We start from the raw sequence: 21837 nt of genomic DNA on the forward strand, positions 1-21837 counted from the left end.
TGGACACAAAGGCGTCTCTGTGGGCTGGGAGATTTGGGGCAATAACTAACCCATGATGAATGTGATGGGATGGCAGAAGGCCGGAAAATGTTGCAAAAGATGGTGAACTATGCCCGATTAGGCCGAACCCAGAGGAAACTCTGGTGGAGGCCCGCAGCAGTCCTGTCGTTGTACCGCTGGTAACGAGCTTGATCGGCCAACGTGATGCCCACAGGGTGTGTGTCTAATAAACCTCTTCCTGAAAAAGAGATCTGTTGCGTGGCGGTACAGGTGTCAAATGAAGATGTCAGAAAGTGCACGGACACAGAGGCGTCTCTGTTGGCTGAGAGAACTGGGGCAGTAACAAACCCATTACGAATGTGATGGTTGGGCAGACGGCCGGAAAATGTTGCGCTGGCTTGGAGCATGACGTTAAAGTCTCCCCGCCCATGGAAAATGCATGGACACAGATTTGGGGCAATAACTAACCCATTATGAATGGGATGGGATGGCAGAAGGCCGGAAAATGTTGCAAAAGATGGTGAACTATGCCCGAGCAGGGCTAACCCAGAGGAAACTCTGGTGGAGGCCCGCAGCGGCCCTGTCGTTGTACATCTGGTAACGAGCTTGATCGGCCAACGTGATGCCCACAGGGTGTGTGTCTAATAAACCTCTCCCTGAAAAAGAGATCTGTTGCGTGGCGGGACAGGTGTCCGATGAAGGTGTCAGAAAGTGCACGGACACAGAAGCGTCTCTGTGGAGTGAGTGAACTGGGGCAGTAACAAACCCATTACGAATGGGATGGTTTGGCAGACGGCCGGAAAATGTTGCGCCGGCGTGGAACGGGACGTTAAAAGTCTCCCCGCCCATGGAAAATGCATGGACACAGAGGCGTCTCTGTGGGCTGGGAGATTTGGGGCAATAACTAACCCATTATGAAGGGGATGGCAGAAGGCCGGAAAATGTTGCAAATGATGGTGATCTATGCCCGAGCAGGGCGAACCCAGAGGAAACTCTGGTGGAGGCCCAAAGCGGTCCTGTCGTTGTACCGCTGGTAACGAGCTTGATCGGCCAACGTGATGCCCACAGGGTGTGTGTTGAATAAACCTCTCCCTGAAAAAGAGATCTATTGTGTGGCGGTACAGGTGTCCGATGAAGGTATCAGAAAGTGCACGGACACAGAGGCGTCTCTGTGGGATGAGTGAACTGGGGCAGTAACAAACCCATTACGAATGGGATGGTTTGGCAGACGGCCGGAAAATGTTACGACGGCGTGGAGCGGGACGTTAAAGGTCTCCCTGCCCATGGAAAATGCATGGACAAAGAGGCGTTTCTGTGGGCTGGGAGATTTGGGGCAATAACTAACCCATTATGAATGGGATGTGATCGCAGAAGGCCGGAAAATGTTGCAAAAGATGGTGAACTATGCCCGAGCAGGGCGAACCCAGAGGAAACTCTGGTGGAGGCCCGCAGCGGTCCTGTCGTTGTACCGCTGGTAACGAGCTTGATCGGCCAACGTGATGCCCACAACCTGTGTGTCTAATCAACCTCTCTCTGTAAAAGAGATCTGTTGCGTGGCGGTACAGGTGTCCGATGAAGGTGTCAGAAAGTGCACGGACACAGAGGCGTCTCTGTGGGCTGAGTGTACTGGGGCAGTAACAAACCCATTACGAATGGGATGGTTTGGCAGACGGCCGGAAAATGTTGCGCCGGCTTGGAGCGGGACGTAAAAGTCTCCCCGCCCATGGAAAATGCATGGACACAGAGGCGTCTCTGTGCGCTGGGAGATTTGGGGCAATAACTAACCTATTATGAATGGGATGGGATGGCAGAAGGCCGGAAAATGTTGCAAAAGATGGTGAACTATGCCCGAGCAGGGCGAACCCAGAGGAAACTCTGGTGGAGGCTCGCAGCGGTCCTGTCGTTGAACCGCAGGTAACGAGCTTGATCGGCCAACGTGATGCCCACAGGGTGTGTGTCTAATTAACCTCTCCCTGAAAAAGAGATCTGTTGCGTGGCGGTACAGGTGTCCGATGAAGGTGTCAGAAAGTGCACGGACACAGAGGCGTCTCTGTGGGCTGAGTGAACAGGGGCAGTAACAAACCCATTACGAATGGGATGGTTTGGCAGACGGCCGGAAAATGTTCCTTCGGCGTGGAACGGGACGTTAAAAGTCTCCCCGCCCATGGAAAATGCATGGACACAGAGGCGTCTCTGTGGGCTGGGAGATTTGGGGCAATAACTAACCCATTATGAATGGTATGGGATGGCAGAAGCACGGGAAATGTTGCAAAAGATGGTGAACTATGCCCGAGCAGGGCGAACCCAGAGGAAACTCTGGTGGAGGCCCGCAGCGGTCCTGTCGTTGTACCGCTGGTAACGAGCTTGATCGGCCAACGTGATGCCCACAGCGTATGTGTCTAATAAACCTTTCCCTGAAAAAGAGATCTGTTGCGTGGCGGTACAGGTGTCCGATGAAGGTGTCAGAAAGTGCACGGACACAGAGGCGTCTCTGTGGGCTGGGAGATTTGGGGCAATAACTCACCCATTATGAATGGGATGGCAGAAGGCCGGAAAATGTTGCAAAAGATGGTGAACTATGCCCGAGCAGGGCGAACCCAGAGGAAACTCTGGTGGAGGCCCAAAGCGGTCCTGTCAATGTACCGCTGGTAACGAGCTTGATCAGCCAACGTGATGCCCACAGGGTGTGTGTCTAATAAACCTCTCCCTGAAAAAGAGATCTGTTGCGTGGCGGTACAGGTGTCCGATCAAGGTGTCAGAAAGTGCACGGACACAGAGGCGTCTCTGTGGGCTGAGTGAACTGGGGCAGTAACAAACCCATTACGAATGGGATGGTTTGGCAGACGGCCGGAAAATGTTGCGCCGGCGTGTAACGGGACGTTAAAAGTCTCCCCGCCCATGGAAAATGCATGGACACAGAGGCGTTTCTGTGGGCTGGGAGATTTGAGGCAATAACTAACCCATTATGAATGGTATGGGATGGCAGAAGCACGGGAAATGTTGCAAAATATGGTGAACTATGCCCAAGCAGGGCGAACCCAGAGGAATCTCTGGTGGAGGCCCGCAGCGGTCCTGTCGTTGTACCGCTGGTAACGAGCTTGATCGGCCAACGTGATGCCCACAGGGTGTGTGTCTAATAAACCTCTCCCTGAAAAAGTGATCTGTTGCGTGGCGGTACATGTGTCCGATGAAGGTGTCAGAAAGTGCACGGACACAGAAGCGTCTCTGTGGGCTGAGTGAACTGGGGCAGTAACAAACCCATTACGAATAGGATGGTTTGGCAGATGGCCGGAAAATGTTGCGCCGGCGTGGAGCGGGACGTTAAAAGTCTCCCCGCCCATGGAAAATGCATTGACACAGAGAAGTCTCTGTGGGCTGGGAGATTTGGGGCAATAACTAACCCATTATGAATGGGATGGCAGAAGGCCGGAAAATGTTGCAAAAGATGGTGAACTATGCCCGAGCAGGGCAAACCCAGAGGAAACTCTGGTGGAGGCCCAAAGCGGTCCTGTCAATGTACCGCTGGTAACGAGCTTGATCAGCCAACGTGATGCCCACAGGGTGTGTGTCTAATAAACCTCTCCCTGAAAAAGAGATCTGTTGCGTGGCGGTACAGGTGTCCGATCAAGGTGTCAGAAAGTGCACGGACACAGAGGCGTCTCTGTGGGCTGAGTGAACTGGGGCAGTAACAAACCCATTACGAATGGGATGGTTTGGCAGACGGCCGGAAAATGTTGCGCCGGCGTGGAACGGGACGTTAAAAGTCTCCCCGCCCATGGAAAATGCATGGACACAGAGGCGTTTCTGTGGGCTGGGAGATTTGGGGCAATAACTAACCCATTATGAATGGTATGGGATGGCAGAAGCACGGGAAATGTTGCAAAAGATGGTGAACTATGCCCAAGCAGGGCGAACCCAGAGGAATCTCTGGTGGAGGCCCGCAGCGGTCCTGTCGTTGTACCGCTGGTAACGAGCTTGATCGGCCAACGTGATGCCCACAGGGTATGTGTCTAATAAACCTCTCCCTGAAAAAGAGATCTGTTGCGTGGCGGTACAGGTGTCCGATGAAGGTTACAAAAAGTGCACGGACACAGAGGCGTCTCTGTGGGCTGAGTGAACTAGGGCAGTAACAAACCCATTACGAATGGGTTGGTTTGGCCGACGGCCGGAAAATGTTGCGCCGGAATGGAGTGAGACGTTAAAAGTCTCCCCGCCCATGGAAAATGCATGGACACAAAGGCGTCTCTGTGGGCTGGGAGATTTGGGGCAATAACTAACCCATGATGAATGTGATGGGATGGCAGAAGGCCGGAAAATGTTGCAAAAGATGGTGAACTATGCCCGATTAGGCCGAACCCAGAGGAAACTCTGGTGGAGGCCCGCAGCAGTCCTGTCGTTGTACCACTGGTAACGAGCTTGACCGGCCAACGTGATGCCCACAGGGTGTGTGTCTAATAAACTTCTCCCTGAAAAAGAGATCTGTTGCGTGGCAGTACAGGTGTCCGATGAAGGTGTCAGAAAGTGCACGCACACAGAGGCGTCTCTGTGGGCTGAGTGAACTGGGGCAGTAACAAACCCATTTCGAATGGGATGGTTTGGCATACGGACGGAAAATGTTGCGCCGGCGTGGAGCGGGGGACGTTAAAAGTCTCGCCGCCCATGGAAAATGCATGGACACAGAGGCGTCTCTGTGGGCTGTGAGATTTGGGGCAATAACTAACCCATTATGAATGGGATGGGATGGCAGAAGGCCGGAAAATGTTGCAAAAGATGGTGAACTATGCCCGAGCAGGGCGAACCCAGAGGAAACTCTGGTGGAGGCCCGCAGCGGTCCTGTCGTTGTACCGCTGGTAACGAGCTTGATCGGCCAACGTGATGCCCACAGGGTGTGTGTCTAATAAACCTCTCCCTGAAAAAGAGATATGTTGCGTGGCGGTACAGTTGTCTGATGAAGGTGTCAGAAAGTGCACGGACACAGAGGCGTCTCTGTGGGCTGAATGAACTGGGGCAGTAACAAACCTATTACGAATGCTATGGTTTGTCAGACGCCCGGAAAATGTTGCAACGGCGTGGAGCGGGACGTTAAAAGACTCCCCGCCCATGGAAAATGCATGGACACAGAGGCGTCTCTGTGTGCTGGGAGATTTGGGGCAATAACTAACCCATTATGAATGGGATGTGACGGCAGAAGGCCGTAAAATGTTGCAAAAGATGGTGAACCATGCCCGAGCAAGGCGAACCTAGAGGAAACTCTGGTGGAGGCCCGCAGCGGTCCTGTCGTTGTACCGCTGGTAACGAGCTTGATCGGCAAACGTGATGCCCACAGGGTGTGTGTCTAATAAACCTCTCCCTGAAAAAGAGATCTGTTGCGTGGCGGTACAGGTGTCCGATGAAGGTGTCAGAAAGTGCACGGACACAGAGGCGTCTCTGTGGGCTGAGTGAACTGGGGCAGTAACAAACCCATTACGAATGGGATGGTTTGGCAGACGGCCGGAAAATGTTGCGCCGGCGTGGAGCGGGACGTTAAAAGTCTCCCCGCCCATGGAAAATGCATGGACACAGAGGCGTCTCTGTGGGCTAGGAGATTTGGGGCAATAACTAACCCATTATGAATGGTATGGGATGGCAGAAGCACGGGAAATGTTGCAAAAGATGGTGAACTATGCCCGAGCAGGGCGAACCCAGAGGAAACTCTGGTGGAGGCCCGCAGCGGTCCTGTCGTTGTACCGCTGGTAACGAGCTTGATCGGCCAACGTGATGCCCACAGCATATGTGTCTAATAAACCTTTCCCTGAAAAAGAGATCTGTTGCGTGGCGGTACAGGTGTCCGATGAAGGTGTCAGAAAGTGCACGGACACAGAGGCGTCTCTGTGGGCTGAGTGAACTGGGGCAGTAACAAACCCATTACGAATGGGATGGTTTGGCAGACGGCCGGAAAATGTTGCGCCGGCGTGGAACGGGACGTTAAAAGTCTCCCCGCCCATGGAAAATGCATGGACACAGAGGCGTCTCTGAGGGCTGGGAGATTTGGGGCAATAACTAACCCATTATGAATGGTATGGGATGGCAGAAGCACGGGAAATGTTGCAAAAGATGGTGAACTATGCCCAAGCAGGGCGAACCCAGAGGAATCTCTGGTGGAGGCCCGCAGCTGTCCTGTCGTTGTACCGCTGGTAACAAGCTTGATCGGCCAACGTGATGCCCACAGGGTGTGTGTCTAATAAACCTCTCCCTGAAAAAGAGATCTGTTGCGTGGCGGTACAGGTGTCCGATGAAGGTGTCAGAAAGTGCATGGACACAGAGGCGTCTCTGTGGGCTGAGTGAACTGGGGCAGTAACAAACCCATTACAAACAGGATGGTTTGGCAGACGGCCCGAAAATGTTGCGCCGGCGTGGAGCGGGACGCTAAAAGTCTCCCCGCCCATGGAAAATGCATGGACACAGAGGCGTTTCTGTGGGCTGGGAGATTTGGTGCAATAACTAACCCATTATGAATGGTATGGGATGGCAGAAGCACGGGAAATGTTGCAAAAGATGGTGAACTATGCCGGAGCAGGGCGAACCCAGAGGAAACTTTGGTGGAGGCCCGCAGCGGTCCTGTCGTTGTACCGCTGGTAACAAGCTTGATCGGCCAACGTGATGCCCACAGGGTGTGTGTCTAATAAACCTCTCCCTGAAAAAGAGATCTGTTGCGTGGCGGTACAGGTGTCCGATGAAGGTGTCAGAAAGTGCATGGACACAGAGGCGTCTCTGTGGGCTGAGTGAACTGGGGCAGTAACAAACCCATTACAAACAGGATGGTTTGGCAGACGGCCCGAAAATGTTGCGCCGGCGTGGAGCGGGACGCTAAAAGTCTCCCCGCCCATGGAAAATGCATGGACACAGAGGCGTTTCTGTGGGCTGGGAGATTTGGTGCAATAACTAACCCATTATGAATGGTATGGGATGGCAGAAGCACGGGAAATGTTTTAAAAGATGGTGAACTATGCCGGAGCAGGGCGAACCCAGAGGAAACTTTGGTGGAGGCCCGCAGCGGTCCTGTCGTTGTACCGCTGGTAACGAGCTTGATCGGCCAACATGATGCCCACAGGGTATGTGTCTAATAAACCTTTCCCTGTAAAAGTGATCTGTTGCGTGGCGGTACATGTGTCCGATGAAGGTGTCAGAAAGTGCACGGACACAGAAGCGTCTCTGTGGGCTGAGTGAACTGGGGCAGTAACAAACCCATTACGAATGGGATGGTTTGGCAGACGGCCGGAAAATGTTGCGCCGGCGTGGAGCGGGACGTTAAAAGTCTCCCCGCCCATGGAAAATGCATGGACACAGAGGCGTTTCTGTGGGTTGGGAGATTTGGGGCAATTACTAAACCATTATGAATGGCATGGGATGGCAAAAGCACGGGAAATGTTGCAAAAGATGGTGAACTATGCCCGAGCAGGGCGAACCCAGAGGAAACTCTGGTGGAGGCCCACAGCGGTCCTGTCGTTGTACCGCTGGTAACGAGCTTGATCGGCCAACGTGATGCCCACAGGGTATGTGTCTAATAAACCTCTCCCTGAAAAAGAGATCTGTTGCGTGGCGGTACAGGTGTCCGATGAAGGTTACAAAAAGTGCACGGACACAGAGGCGTCTCTGTGGGCTGAGTGAACTAGGGCAGTAACAAACCCATTACGAATGGGTTGGTTTGGCCGACGGCCGGAAAATGTTGCGCCGGAATGGAGTGAGACGTTAAAAGTCTCCCCGCCCATGGAAAATGCATGGACACAAAGGCGTCTCTGTGGGCTGGGAGATTTGGGGCAATAACTAACCCATGATGAATGTGATGGGATGGCAGAAGGCCGGAAAATGTTGCAAAAGATGGTGAACTATGCCCGATTAGGCCGAACCCAGAGGAAACTCTGGTGGAGGCCCGCAGCAGTCCTGTCGTTGTACCGCTGGTAACGAGCTTGATCGGCAAACGTGATGCCCACAGGGTGTGTGTCTAATAAACCTCTCCCTGAAAAAGAGATCTGTTGCGTGGGGGTACAGGTGTCCGATGAAGGTGTCAGAAAGTGAACGGACACAGAGGCGTCTCTGTGGGCTGAGTGAACTGGGGCAGTAACAAACCCATTACGAATGGGATGGTTTGGCAGACGGCAGGAAAATGTTGCGCCGGCGTGGAGCGGGACGTTAAAAGTCTCCTCGCCCATGGAAAATGCATTGACACAGAGAAGTCTCTGTGGGCTGGGAGATTTGGGGCAATAACTAACCCATTATGAATGGGATGGCGGAAGGCCGGAAAATGTTGCAAAAGATGGTGAACTATGCCCGAGCAGGGCGAACCCAGAGGAAACTCTGGTGGAGGCCCAAAGCGGTCCTGTCGTTGTACCGCTGGTAACGAGCTTGATCGGCCAACGTGATGCCCACAACCTGTGTGTCTAATAAACCTCTCCCTGAAAAAGAGATCTGTTGCGTGGCGGTACAGGTGTCCGATGAAGGTGTCAGAAAGTGCACGGACACAGAGGCGTCTCTGTGGGGTGATTGAACTGGGGCAGTAACTAACCCATTACGAATGGGATGGTTTGGCAGACGGCAGGAAAATGTTGCGCTCGCGTGGAGCGGGACGTTGAAAGTCTCCCCGCCCATGGAAAATGCCTTGACAAAGAGGCGTCTCTGTGGGCTGGGAGATTTGGGGCAATAACTAACCCATTATGAATGGGATGGCAGAAGGCCGGAAAATGTTGCAAAAGATGGTGAACTATGCCAGAGCAGGGCAAACCCAGAGGAAACTCTGGTGGAGGCCCAAAGCGGTCCTGTCAATGTACCGCTGGTAACGAGCTTGATTGGCCAAAGTGATGCCTACAGGGTGTGTGTCGAATAAACCTCTCCCTGAAAAAGAGATCTGTTGCGTGGCGGTACAGGTGTCCGATGAAGGTTACAAAAAGTGCACGGACACAGAGGCGTCTTTGTGGGCTGAGTGAACTGGGGCAGTAACAAACCCATTACGAATGGGATGGTTTGGCAGACGGCCGGAAAATGTTGCGCCGGCGTGGAATGGGACGTTAAAAGTCTCCCCGCCCATGGAAAATGCATGGACACAGAGGCGTTTCTGTGGGCTGGGAGATTTGGTGCAATAACTAACCCATTATGAGAGGTATGGGATGGCAGAAGCACGGGAAATGTTGCAAAAGATGGTGAACTATGCCGGAGCAGGGCGAACCCAGAGGAAACTTTGGTGGAGGCCCGCAGCGGTCCTGTCGTTGTACCGCTGGTAACGAGCTTGATCGGCCAACATGATGCCCACAGGGTATGTGTCTAATAAACCTTTCCCTGAAAAAGTGATCTGTTGCGTGGCGGTACATGTGTCCGATGAAGGTGTCAGAAAGTGCACGGACACAGAAGCGTCTCTGTGGGCTGAGTGAACTGGGGCAGTAACAAACCCATTACGAATGGGATGGTTTGGCAGACGGACGGAAAATGTTGCGCCGGCGTGGAACGGGACGTTTAAAGTCTCCCCGCCCATGGAAAATGCATTGACACAGAGGCATCTCTGTGGGCAAGGAGATTTGGGGCAATAACTAACCCATTATGAAGGAGATGGCAGAAGGCCGGAAAATGTTGCAAAAGATGGTGAACTATGCCCGAACAGGGCGAACCCAGAGGAAACTCTGGTGGAGGCCCGCAGCGTTCCTGTCGTTGTACCACTGGTAACGAGCTTGATCAGCCAACGTGATGCCCACAGGGTGTGTGTCTAATAAACCTCTCCCTGAAAAAGAGATCTGTTGCGTGGCGGTACAGGTGTCCGATGAAGGTGTCAGAAAGTGCACGGACACAGAGGCGTCTCTGTGGGCTGAGTGAACTGGGGCAGTAACAAACCCATTACGAATGGGATGGTTTGGCAGACGGCAGGAAAATGTTGCGCCGGCGTGGAGCGGGACGTTAAAAGTCTCCCCGCCCATGGAAAATGCATTGACACAGAGAAGTCTCTGTGGGCTGGGAGATTTGGGGCAATAACTAACCCATTATGAATGGGATGGCAGAAGGCCGGAAAATGTTGCAAAAGATGGTGAACTATGCCCGAGCAGGGCAAACCCAGAGGAAACTCTGGTGGAGGCCCAAAGCGGTCCTTTCAATGTACCGCTGGTAACGAGCTTGATCAGCCAACGTGATGCCCACAGGGTGTGTGTCTAATGAACCTCTCCCTGAAAAAGAGATCTGTTGCGTGGCGGTACAGGTGTCCGATCAAGGTGTCAGAAAGTGCACGGACACAGAGGCGTCTCTGTGGGCTGAGTGAACTGGGGAAGTAACAAACCCATTACGAATGGGATGGTTTGGCAGACGGACGAAAAATGTTGCGCCGGCGTGGAACGGGACGTTAAAAGTCTCCCCGCCCATGGAAAATGCATGGACACAGAGGCGTTTCTGTGGGCTGGGATATTTGGGGCAATAACTAACCCATTATGAATGGTATGGGATGGCAGAAGCACGGGAAATGTTGCAAAAGATGGTGAACTATGCCCAAGCAGGGCGAACCCAGAGGAATCTCTGGTGGAGGCCCGCAGCGGTCCTGTCGTACTGCTGGTAACGAGCTTGATCGGCCAACGTGATGCCCACAGGGTGTGTGTCTAATAAACCTCTCCCTGTAAAAGTGATCTGTTGCGTGGCGGTACAGGTGTCCGATAAAGGTGTCAGAAAGTGCACGGACACAGAGGCGTCTCTGTGGGCTGAGTGAACTGGGGCAGTAACAAACCCATTACGAATGGGATGGTTTGGCAGACGGCCGGAAAATGTTGCGCCGGCGTGGAACGGGACGTTAAAAGTCTCCCCGCCCATGGAAAATGCATGGACACAGAGGCGTTTCTGTGGGCTGGGAGATTTGGTGCAATAACTAACCCATTATGAATGGTATGGGATGGCAGAAGCACGGGAAATGTTGCAAAAGATGGTGAACTATGCCGGAGCAGGGCGAACCCAGAGGAAACTTTGGTGGAGGCCCGCAGAGGTCCTGTCGTTGTACCGCTGGTAACGAGCTTGATCGGCCAACATGATGCCCACAGGGTATGTGTCTAAAAAACCTTTCCTTGAAAAAGAGATCTGTTGCGTGGCGGTACCGGTGTCCGATGAAGGTGTCAGAAAGTGCACGGACACAGAAGCGTCTCTGTGGGCTGAGATAACTGGGGCAGTAACAAACCCATTACGAATGGGTTGGTTTGCCAGACGGCCGGAAAATGTTGCGCCGGCGTGGAGCGGGACGTTAAAAGTCTCCCCGCCCATGGAAAATGCATTGACACAGAGGCGTCTCTGTGGGCTGGGAGATTTGGGGCAATAACTAACCCATTATGAATGGTATGGGATGGCAGAAGGCCGGAAAATGTTGCAAAAGATGGTGAACTATGCCCGAGCAAGGCGAACCCAGAGGAAACTCTGGTGGAGGCCCGGAGCGGTCCTGTCGTTGTACCGCTGGTAACGATCTTGATCGGCCAACGTGATGCCCACAGGGTGTGTGTCTAATAAACCTCTCCCTTAAAAAGAGATCTGTTGCGTGGCGGTACAGGTGTCCGATGAAGGTGTCAGAAAGTACACGGACACAGAAGCGTCTCTGTGGGCTGAGATAACTGGGGCAGTAACAAACCCATTACGAATGGGACGGTTTGGCAGACGGACGGAAAATGTTGCGCCGGCGTTGAACGGGACGTTAAAAGTCTCCCCGCCCATGGAAAATGAATGGACACAGAGGCGTTTCTGTGGGCTGGGAGATTTGGGGCAATAACTAACCCATTATGAATGGTATGGGATGGCAGAAGTACGGGAAATGTTGCAAAAGATGGTGAACTATGCACGAGCAGGGCGAACCCAGAGGAAATTCTGGTGGAGGCCCGCAGCGGTCCTTTCGTTGTACCGCTGGTAACGAGCTTGATCGGCCAACATAATGCCCACAGGGTGTGTGTCCAATAAACCTCTCCCTGAAAAAGAGATCTGTTGCGTGGCGGTACATGTGTCTGATGAATGTGTCAGAAAGTGCACGGACACAGAAGCGTCTCTGTGGGCTGAGTGAACTGGGGCAGTAACAAACCCATTACGAATGGGATGGTTTGGCAGACGGCCGGAAAATGTTGCGCCGGCGTGGAACGGGACGTTAAAAGTCTCCCCGCCCATGGAAAATGCATGGACACAGAGGCGTTTCTGTGGGCTGGGAGATTTGGTGCAATAACTAACCCATTATGAATGGTATGGGATGGCAGAAGCACGGGAAATGTTGCAAAAGATGGTGAACTATGCCGGAGCAGGGCGAACCCAGAGGAAACTTTGGTGGAGGCCCGCAGAGGTCCTGTCGTTGTACCGCTGGTAACGAGCTTGATCGGCCAACATGATGCCCACAGGGTATGTGTCTAATAAACCTTTCCTTGAAAAAGAGATCTGTTGCGTGGCGGTACCGGTGTCCGATGAAGGTGTCAGAAAGTGCACGGACACAGAAGCGTCTCTGTGGGCTGAGATAACTGGGGCAGTAACAAACCCATTACGAATGGGTTGGTTTGCCAGACGGCCGGAAAATGTTGCGCCGGCGTGGAGCGGGACGTTAAAAGTCTCCCCGCCCATGGAAAATGCATTGACACAGAGGCGTCTCTGTGGGCTGGGAGATTTGGGGCAATAACTAACCCATTATGAATGGTATGGGATGGCAGAAGGCCGGAAAATGTTGCAAAAGATGGTGAACTATGCCCGAGCAAGGCGAACCCAGAGGAAACTCTGGTGGAGGCCCGGAGCGGTCCTGTCGTTGTACCGCTGGTAACGATCTTGATCGGCCAACGTGATGCCCACAGGGTGTGTGTCTAATAAACCTCTCCCTTAAAAAGAGATCTGTTGCGTGGCGGTACAGGTGTCCGATGAAGGTGTCAGAAAGTACACGGACACAGAAGCGTCTCTGTGGGCTGAGATAACTGGGGCAGTAACAAACCCATTACGAATGGGACGGTTTGGCAGACGGACGGAAAATGTTGCGCCGGCGTTGAACGGGACGTTAAAAGTCTCCCCGCCCATGGAAAATGAATGGACACAGAGGCGTTTCTGTGGGCTGGGAGATTTGGGGCAATAACTAACCCATTATGAATGGTATGGGATGGCAGAAGTACGGGAAATGTTGCAAAAGATGGTGAACTATGCACGAGCAGGGCGAACCCAGAGGAAATTCTGGTGGAGGCCCGCAGCGGTCCTTTCGTTGTACCGCTGGTAACGAGCTTGATCGGCCAACATAATGCCCACAGGGTGTGTGTCCAATAAACCTCTCCCTGAAAAAGAGATCTGTTGCGTGGCGGTACATGTGTCTGATGAATGTGTCAGAAAGTGCACGGACACAGAAGCGTCTCTGTGGGCTGAGTGAACTGGGGCAGTAACAAACCCATTACGAATGGGATGGTTTGGCAGACGGCTGGAAAATGTTGCGCCGGCTTGGAGTGGGACGTTAAAGTCTCCCCGCCCATGGAAAATGCATGGACACAGAGGCGTCTCTGTGCGCTGGGAGATTTGGGGCAATAACTAACCTATTATGAATGGGATGGGATGGCAGAAGGCCGGAAAATGTTGCAAAAGATGGTGAACTATGCCCGAGCAGGACGAACCCAGAGGAAACTCTGATGGAGGCCCGCAGCGTTCCTGTCGTTGTACCGCTGGTAACGAGCTTGATCGGCCAACGTGATTCCCACAGGGTGTGTGTCTAATAAACTTCTCCCTGAAAAAGAGATCTGTTGCGTGGCGGTACAGGTGTCCGATGAAGGTGTCAGAAAGTGCACGGACACAGAGGCGTCTCTGTGTGCTGAGTGAACTGGGGCAGTAACAAACCCATTACGAATGGGATGGTTTGGCAGACGGCCGGAAAATGTTGCGCCGTCGTGGAGCGGAACGTTAAAATTCTCGCCGCCCATGGAAAATGCATGGACACAGAGGCGTCTCTGTGGACTGGGAGATTTGGGGCAATAACTAACCCATTATGAATGGGATGGGATGGCAGAAGGCCGGAAAATGTTGCAAAAGATGGTGAACTATGCCCGAGCAGGGCTAACCCAGAGGAAACTCTGGTGGAGACCCGCAGCGGTCCTGTCGTTGTACCGCTGGTAACGAGCTTGATCGGCCAACGTGATGCCCACAGGGTGTGTGTCTAATAAACCTCTCCCTGAAAAAGAGATCTGTTGCGTGGCGGTACAGGTGTCCGATGTTAAAAGTCTCCCCGCCCATGGAAAATGCATGGACACAGAGGCATCTCTGTGGACTGGGAGATTTGGGGCAATAACTAACCCATTATGAATGGGATGGGATGGCAGAAGGCCGGAAAATATGGCGCCGGCGTGGTGCTGGGCGTTTAGTCTCCCTGCCCTCAGAAAGTGCCCAGACGCAGAGTAGTCTCTGTGGGCTGACAGATTTGGGACAGTACCTTGGATAAGGAGGCGTCTATGTGGGCTTCAAGAACTGGGGCGGTTACTAACCCATTACGAATGGAATGGTATGACAGAAGGTCGGAAAATGTTGCAAAAGATAGTGAACTATGGGCGAACCCAGAGGAAATTCTGGTGGAGGCCCGCACCGGTCCTGTCGTTGTACCGCTGGTAACGAGCTTGATCGGCCAACGTGATGCCCACAGGGTGTGTTTCTAATAAACCTCTCCCTGAATAAGAGATCTGTTGCGTGGCGGTACAGGTGTCCGATGAAGGTGTCAAAAAGTGCACAGACACAGAGGCGTCTCTGTGGGCTGAGTGAACTGGGGCAGTAACAAACCCATTACGAATGGGATGGGATGGCAGAAGGCCAGAAAATGTTGCACTGGCAGGGAGCCGGAGGTTTGTCTTCCGGCCCGCCGAAAGTGCCGGGATACAGAGGCATCTCTGGGCCAAGAGTACAGGGTGTTAAACCATTGCGAATGGAATGGATCAGCAGATGGACGGAAAATGTAATGTCGGCGTGGGGCTAGGCGGGGGCCGGGTGTTTAAAGTTTCCCCGCCAAAAAGTGCCCAGATACCAAGGTATCTCTATTGGCTGAGAGACTGGGGCGGTACCTAACCCATTACAAATGGGATGAGATGGCAGAAGGCCTAAAAATGTAGCGCTGTCGTGTGGCTGGGCGTTAAGTCTCCCCACCTGCGTAATATGCCCAGATACAGAGGCCAACGCAGCGTCCAAGAGAACAGTCTCTGATTTAACCGCTCCCTGAACAAGACATCTGTTGCGTTATTGTACAGGAGCCCAATAAAAGTGCCTGCAAGTGCCCAGACAGAGGCGTTTCTCTGGGCTCAGAGAACTGGGCCTTTAACTAATCCAATATGAATGGCAGAAGGCCAGAATATGTTGAGAAAGATGGTAAACTATGCCTGGGAGAGGAAAAAGCCAAAGGAAAACATGGTGAAGGCCCGCATTGGATCTTTCGTGTCCTGCTGGTCATGATTTTGCTGGGCCAAAACAGCGCCCAATAGAATTGTCTCCCTGAACATGACATCTGTTGCGTGACTGTACAGTAGTGTGATAAAGGTTCCAGCAAGTGCCCAAATACAGAGTATCTCTGGGATGATAGAATTTGGGTAAATAACCCATTACAAATGGAATAGAAAGGCAAAATGCTGGAAAATGTGGGAGGACAATGACGGCCTCCCCCAGGTCCCGGGACGACTGTCTACCCCCCAACAGGCTGACGCTATGTCAAAAAAAGCCAGAGGAAAACCTGGTGGGACTTCCGCAGTGGTCCTGACGTGTCCCGCTGTTAATGAGTTTGCTGGGCCAACGCAGCGTCTAAGAGAATTGTCTCTGATTAACTGCTCCCTGAACAAGAGTTGAGTTGTGTGACTGTACAGGAGTCCGATAAATGTGCCTCCAAGTGCTCAGACAGAGGCGTCTCTGTGGGCTCAGAGAACTGGGCCTGTAACTAATCCAATATGAATGGCATGGAATGGCAGAAGCCCATAAAATGTTGAGGAAAAATGCTGAACTATGGCTGGGCTGGAATAAGCCAGAGGAAAACCTGGTGGAGGCCCGCAGTAGTCCTGACGTATCCAGCTGATAACGAGTTAGCTGGGCCAATGTAGGGCTCAAGAGAATTGTCTTTGATTAACTGCACCCTGAACAAGACATCTATTGCGTGACTGTACAGGAGTCTGATAAAGGTGCCAGCAAGAACCCAAATACCAAGGAGTATCTCTGGGCTGATAGAATTGGATCGGTAACTAACCCATTACAAAAGAGCTGAAAAGGCAGAAAGCTGGAAAATGTTGCGAAAGATGGTGAACTATGCCCGGTAGGCAGAAGCCAGAGAGAAACCTGGTGGAGGCCCGCAGCGGTCCAGACGTGTCCTGGCGGTAATGAGTTTGCTGGGCCAACGCAGCGCCCTAGATAATTGTTTTTGATTAAACGCTCCCCGAAAAAGACACCTGTTGCATGATGGTGCAGGAGTCAGATAAAGTTGCCTCCAAGTGCCCAGTTACAGAGGAGTCTCTGTGGGCTAATAGAACTTGGGAGGTCACTAATCCAATACGAATGGCATGGAAAGGCAGAATGCTGGAAAGTGTTGCGAAAGATGGTGAACTGTGCGTGGGCAGGAAGAAGCCAGAGGAAAACCTGGTGGAGGCCCGCAGCGACCCTGACGTGTCCCGCTGGTATTGAGTTTGCTGGGCCAATGCAGCGCCCAAGAGAATTGTCTTTGATTAACTGCTTCCTGAACAAGAATCTGTTGCGTGACTGTACTGGAGTCCGATAAAGGTGCCTGCAAGTGCCCAAATACAGAGGAGTATCTCTGGGCTGATAGAATTGGGGCGGTAACTAACCCATTACAAAAGGGATGGAAAGGCAGAATGCTGGAAAATATGGGAGGGCAATGACGGCCTTACCCAGGGCCTTTATTCCCGGGACTGCTGTCTCCCCCCCATAGCTGACGCTATGTAAAAAGAAAAGCCAAAGGACAACCTGGTGGACGCCCACAGTGGTCCTGACGTGTCTCGCTGGTAACGAGTTTGCTGGGCCAACGCAGCGCCCAAGAGAATTGTCTCTGATTAACCGCTCCCTGAACAGGACATCTGTTGCATGACTGTATAGAAGTCCGATAAAGGTGCAAGCAAGTGCCTAAATACAGAGGAGTCTCTGTGGGCTGATAGAACTGGGGCGGTAACTAGCCTATTACAAATGGGATGGGGGAAAAAGAGAGAGCAATGATGACATGTGAATCGGTAAGATTACGAATGAACAACACTGACTCTCTCTCTCTCTCAAAAAAAGGTAACGATTTTGCTGGGCCAATGCCAAATATGTTGCGCTTGCGCATGACTGGGGTTTAGGTCTACCCGGTACCCGGGTACAGTAGTGTCTCTGTGGGCTGAGAGAACATAGGTCGTAACTAACCCATTACGAATGGGGTGGATTGGTAAAAGGCCAGAAAATGTTGCGCCGGAGTGGGGCTAGCCGTTTAAAGACTCCTCACCCGTGGAAAGTGCCCGGCTACAGAGGCCTGTGGGTTGAGAGTCCTGTGGCGGTACCTAACTCATTCCAAATTGGATAAGATGGCAGAAGGCTGGAAAATGTTGCGCTGGCACGGGGCCGGGCGTTAAAAGTTTTCCCGCCCACCAATAGTGCCCGGATACAGAGGCGTCTCTGTGGTCTGAGAGAACCTAACTCATTACGAATGTGATGGGGATGGCACAGGGCTAGAAAATGTTGCCCTGGCACGGGGCCGGGTGTTTAATGTCTTCACGCCCGCCAAAATTGCCTGGATACAGAGGCGTCTCTGTGGGTTCAGAGATCTGGGACAGTACTTAACCAATTACAAATGGGATGCTATGGCAGAAGGCCGTAAAATGTTGCGCTGGCGCGGAAAGTGCCTATATATCTTATATATTTCTCTTATATATTTCTTCTTTCTTTCTATTCTGTTGTTTTTTCCTTACTGTAAACTGCAGCTGGACGGAGTCCAGGAAAAAGTTCCCCACGGGGAAACTAAAAGTATATCGTATCGTATCGTATCGTATCGTATACAGAGGTTAGTACCTAACCCATTACGAATGTAATGTGATTGGATGGCAGAAGGCTAGAAAATGTTGCACTGGCGCATGGCCTTGCGCTAGGTTCCCCCACCCGCGAAAAGTGCCTCGATACAGAGGCGTCTCTGTGGGCTGAGAGAAAAGGCGCGATAATTAACCCGTTACAAATGGGTTGGGATGGCAGAAGGCCGGAAAATGTTGTGCTGGCGCGTGGCCTTGTGCTAGGTTTCCCCACCTGTGGAAAGTGCCCGGGATACAGAGGAGTCTCTGTGGGCTGAGAGAAAAGGGGCAGTAATTAACCCATTACAAATGGGATGGATTGGCAAAAAGACGGAAAATGTTGCTCTGCGAAAAGTGCGCGGATACAGAGACATATCTGTGGTCCGAGAGAACTGGGGCAAGTGCAACTTTGCAAACAGACCAAACCAAATTGTACAAATTGGTGCATCTAATTGGGTTCAGCAATTAGGTTAAATTTTGGTCCCATGTTTGCCCATGTTTGTTCCGGTTCCCTTTTTAAAGAAGGATGCAGAGAACGGGGACCGGAGGGTGTGCTCCAACTATAGAGGGATAACACTTCTCAGCCTCCCTGGTAAAGTCTATTCAGGGGTGCTGGAGAGGAGGGTCTGTCGTCTCTGGTATTCAGGAGGAGCATTGTGGTTTTCGTCCCGGTCGTGGAATAGTGGACCAGCGCTACACCCGTGGGTCAAATTAGTTACTATGGGAAATGTTGCTTTCAAAAGTTTAATTTGTCCCTTTTCTCCCCATTCCGCATTACAGCAACAATAGTTTTGTTAGCCAGCAAAACTTTACTTTACCTTATTGGGACATCTGTCGGTTCGACAACAGAATATGGCCTTCAATCAATCAGCCTATCTACACAATCATGCATTTAATCGATGTGAATTATAAAAGGATTGTTGCTATCTGTAGGCTGCCTGGGTCCCAATCACCCACAAATAGCAGGGACGCACTATTGTGGTGATAATTATAACTAAATTTTTACGCAGGTAACTTGTAACTCTAACGGAATAAATTTTAAAAGTAACCCTCCCAACCCTGACTACTGATTCCTTGAAATAAGGCTAAGTATCGGTACTCCACCAGCTGTAGGTGAGCTTTGCCACAAAGGAGTGTGATCGATGGTCTGAAGTTGAACTAGGGGCCTCATCAACAGAAGACCGTTTAAGGGCCAATTGACTGTAGCGATTATTTGGGTTGCCGTAATGGCTTAATGAGAAATTTAGATGGTACTGAGGGGAGTTGTAATTTCCTAAGCAACCTCTGGGGCACCACGTTGACTTTGCTTGTTTGAAGGAGCAAAATAAACGCTAAAAATCCTATTGTCAAGTATTCATAATCTTAAATTGCTACTTTAGTTAATCATGGAGTTCTTTGCTTTCATAAGAGAATTACTAATCTACTCAGTAAACACAAATGATTCGCCAGAAATTTAATTTCTAGACAACAAATTTATTTAGTAAATACACATAAATCAGTCACAGCCTAACCTATTAATGAAACGGAATAAAAATGTGAATCAAAGATAAAAAGAAAACTTGCAACCTAATTAACTAAGATAAAAGAAGGTAGATGAAAAAGTCACCAACTCCTTCAGTCGCACAGGAGAGAGAGAGACTCGAACGTCGATCCTCGGTTGACTGCTGGAATGCTGCCTGGGAGTCTCTGGTTGCTGGTCGGTGATGCACGCGCGGCCTGAGGTCTGCAGGTCCTTGTGTGAGCGCTATGGGGGCCTCGGACTCACGGCTGGAACAGACAAGCACACCCTGGGGGATGCGCAGGATGCCTGCGAGTCCTTGCTTGATGCGCGCCTTGGGACGCGCGCTGTGGCTCAAAGAAAGAAGCCGCGTCTTCACCCTCAGCGACCACGCCTCTCGTGATGATCAGGAAAAGTTCATGGGGCCAGACATGAGGTGGAGAGAGGGCGGAGGAGTTGCAGGAATGGGAGAGTCCTTGAGCAGTTCAAAGGGCGAAGGAGAGTTCGGGAAAAGAGAGCCTTTGAGCAGTTCATGGGGAAGAGAGTTCAGGAAGAGAGCGTCAGGAAAAGAGAAGTTCCTTCGCGCGCTTGTTTTAAAGCTGTCAGCAGGGGGGCCGGGCTGCAGTCGCAGGGGAGAATGAAGCAGACTTGGTCAACTGAGACCAAGCTTTTGGGATAGTTTTTGATAATTTTTGGATCAGAATTGACAAGCCAGATGCTTTATTTATCATTCTGAACACATTTCAAACATTACAGCGATCGTAAAGTTATAGAATCCGCTAAGCTTACTAATTAGCTAAACTTAATTGGCTACAGAAATTACACACATCATTCATTTGAGATAGACATACAGGTTGTGTACAAAGATAAACAACAGGAGTTATTTGATGTCAGTCAAGTACATATAGTCCGTGTATGTCCCAAATTATGTAGACTTCAGATTAATTAGGAGCGGCAGGATTCTTGAGAATAACCATACAACTTCCAAGGGGCATTGTTTCCCCAAAAAACACATGGCTAATTCCTGTGAATAGGCCAGACCATAAAAGAGGGTCTGGGAACTGCTTATCAGACAGGATTTCAGGTCTGTCGGAGCTGTGGTATGCGTTTCCTGGGGGTTATAAAACGAAGTCCAGTCCCTGCTGGAGGGAAACTCAAAGAGTCCTTTTGAACTGAAAACACAAAGTTAAGACACGCACACACATTCCCCAGGGGGAAATGTTAAAAAAGGCACATAAAATGGAAAAATTGAGGGTGACGGGCAATATTCGTTACATGACACTCAAAAGGGACCAAGCCAGACATCGCCGATTCGTACCACTCAGATCCTGGGATCATGTTCCATGCAAGCACGACCACAGAAGGAGCCTCTTCATCCAAAGCACCTTCAGGAGACTGAGCTGAAGCAGCAAGTTGTGCTGAACACAGCATGTCTCAGCCCAACGCTACAAACCTTTTCAGGCAGTTTGGACCAACCAACATGCGATGCAACTGATCAAGTCAGAGACAATCTCTCAATACTTTTTCATCTGACTTCATCCTCTATCATAAATTCAGGGTAAGATTAAGATGTGTTAACTACTTTCAACTGTTTTTGTTCAGGATTCTGTGGCAGTCCATGATATACGGCCCTTTTCAGAGTTCAGAGTGCCTTTCAGTCTGCGTGTATAAAATCCATGGAGACCGATCAGTGGTTCCCCTATTGTCACATGTTTAACAAGATCTGGATTTTGCAGGATGCAATGGTGTGTGCGTGTGCGTCATCTCTACATCCCATTTATACAGTGTCCCCCTGCAAGCGGAGTCTTTGTGTGGTGCACAAAAAACAATTTAACAGCCTCTGTTGTTGACTTGTGCATGTGGATTCTTCTCTGGTCGCATAAACACATGTGGCCGGAACCTGACAAGAACTAAAGTGAACGACGCAGGAAAACAAGCTTTGTATCAGGAGAAATGTTTGTCACCATCCTGTTTGGAGGTTTGAGATATTCACATTGACATATTTTACACTTGTCACACTTTGCCATTGTGTAAAAGTTTTATTTGAGATTCTGTGTGTTTTCTAAAATTATGCTTGAAATGTAATTTCAATGTGTACATCAATCTGGTAACACTTTATGATAACTATTTGTTTTAACTACTAATAGATCATTAGTAAACTGTTAATGAATCATTAATGATGTGTTTAAGTCAATTAAGGATTTATAATGATGCCTGTAGATAGTTAATATATCATTAATAAACTGTTCGGTAATGATTTATAGTAACTGATTTAAAACTATACCTACAAAATGAGTAATGGATCATAAACAAACTATTAGTAAATTACTAGTGATTTGTCAAGTATCAGTTAAT

The 21837-nt window shown here is 50.8% G+C and overlaps 1 protein-coding gene across 3 annotated transcripts in view; it reads left to right on the forward strand.

The window, feature by feature from the left end:
- Positions 1-21837, forward strand: part of LOC144034058 (uncharacterized) — a 54686-nt gene that overhangs the window by 26496 nt on the left and 6353 nt on the right. For 2 of the 3 annotated variants that reach the window (XR_013288145.1, XR_013288146.1), the window contains exon 1: positions 15133-21460. Coding sequence is in view for 1 of the 3 variants with exons in the window: in XM_077542586.1 (XP_077398712.1) it covers positions 21436-21460 (25 nt within the window). In the remaining 2 variants the exon portion in view is untranslated. Of the gene's footprint in view, positions 1-15132; positions 21461-21837 lie in introns of those variants that run through there. The other variant, XM_077542586.1, reaches the window with a different exon arrangement.

Source organism: Vanacampus margaritifer, chromosome 14 (assembly GCF_051991255.1).
Source record: "Vanacampus margaritifer isolate UIUO_Vmar chromosome 14, RoL_Vmar_1.0, whole genome shotgun sequence".
Classification (NCBI taxonomy): Eukaryota; Metazoa; Chordata; class Actinopteri; order Syngnathiformes; family Syngnathidae; genus Vanacampus; species Vanacampus margaritifer.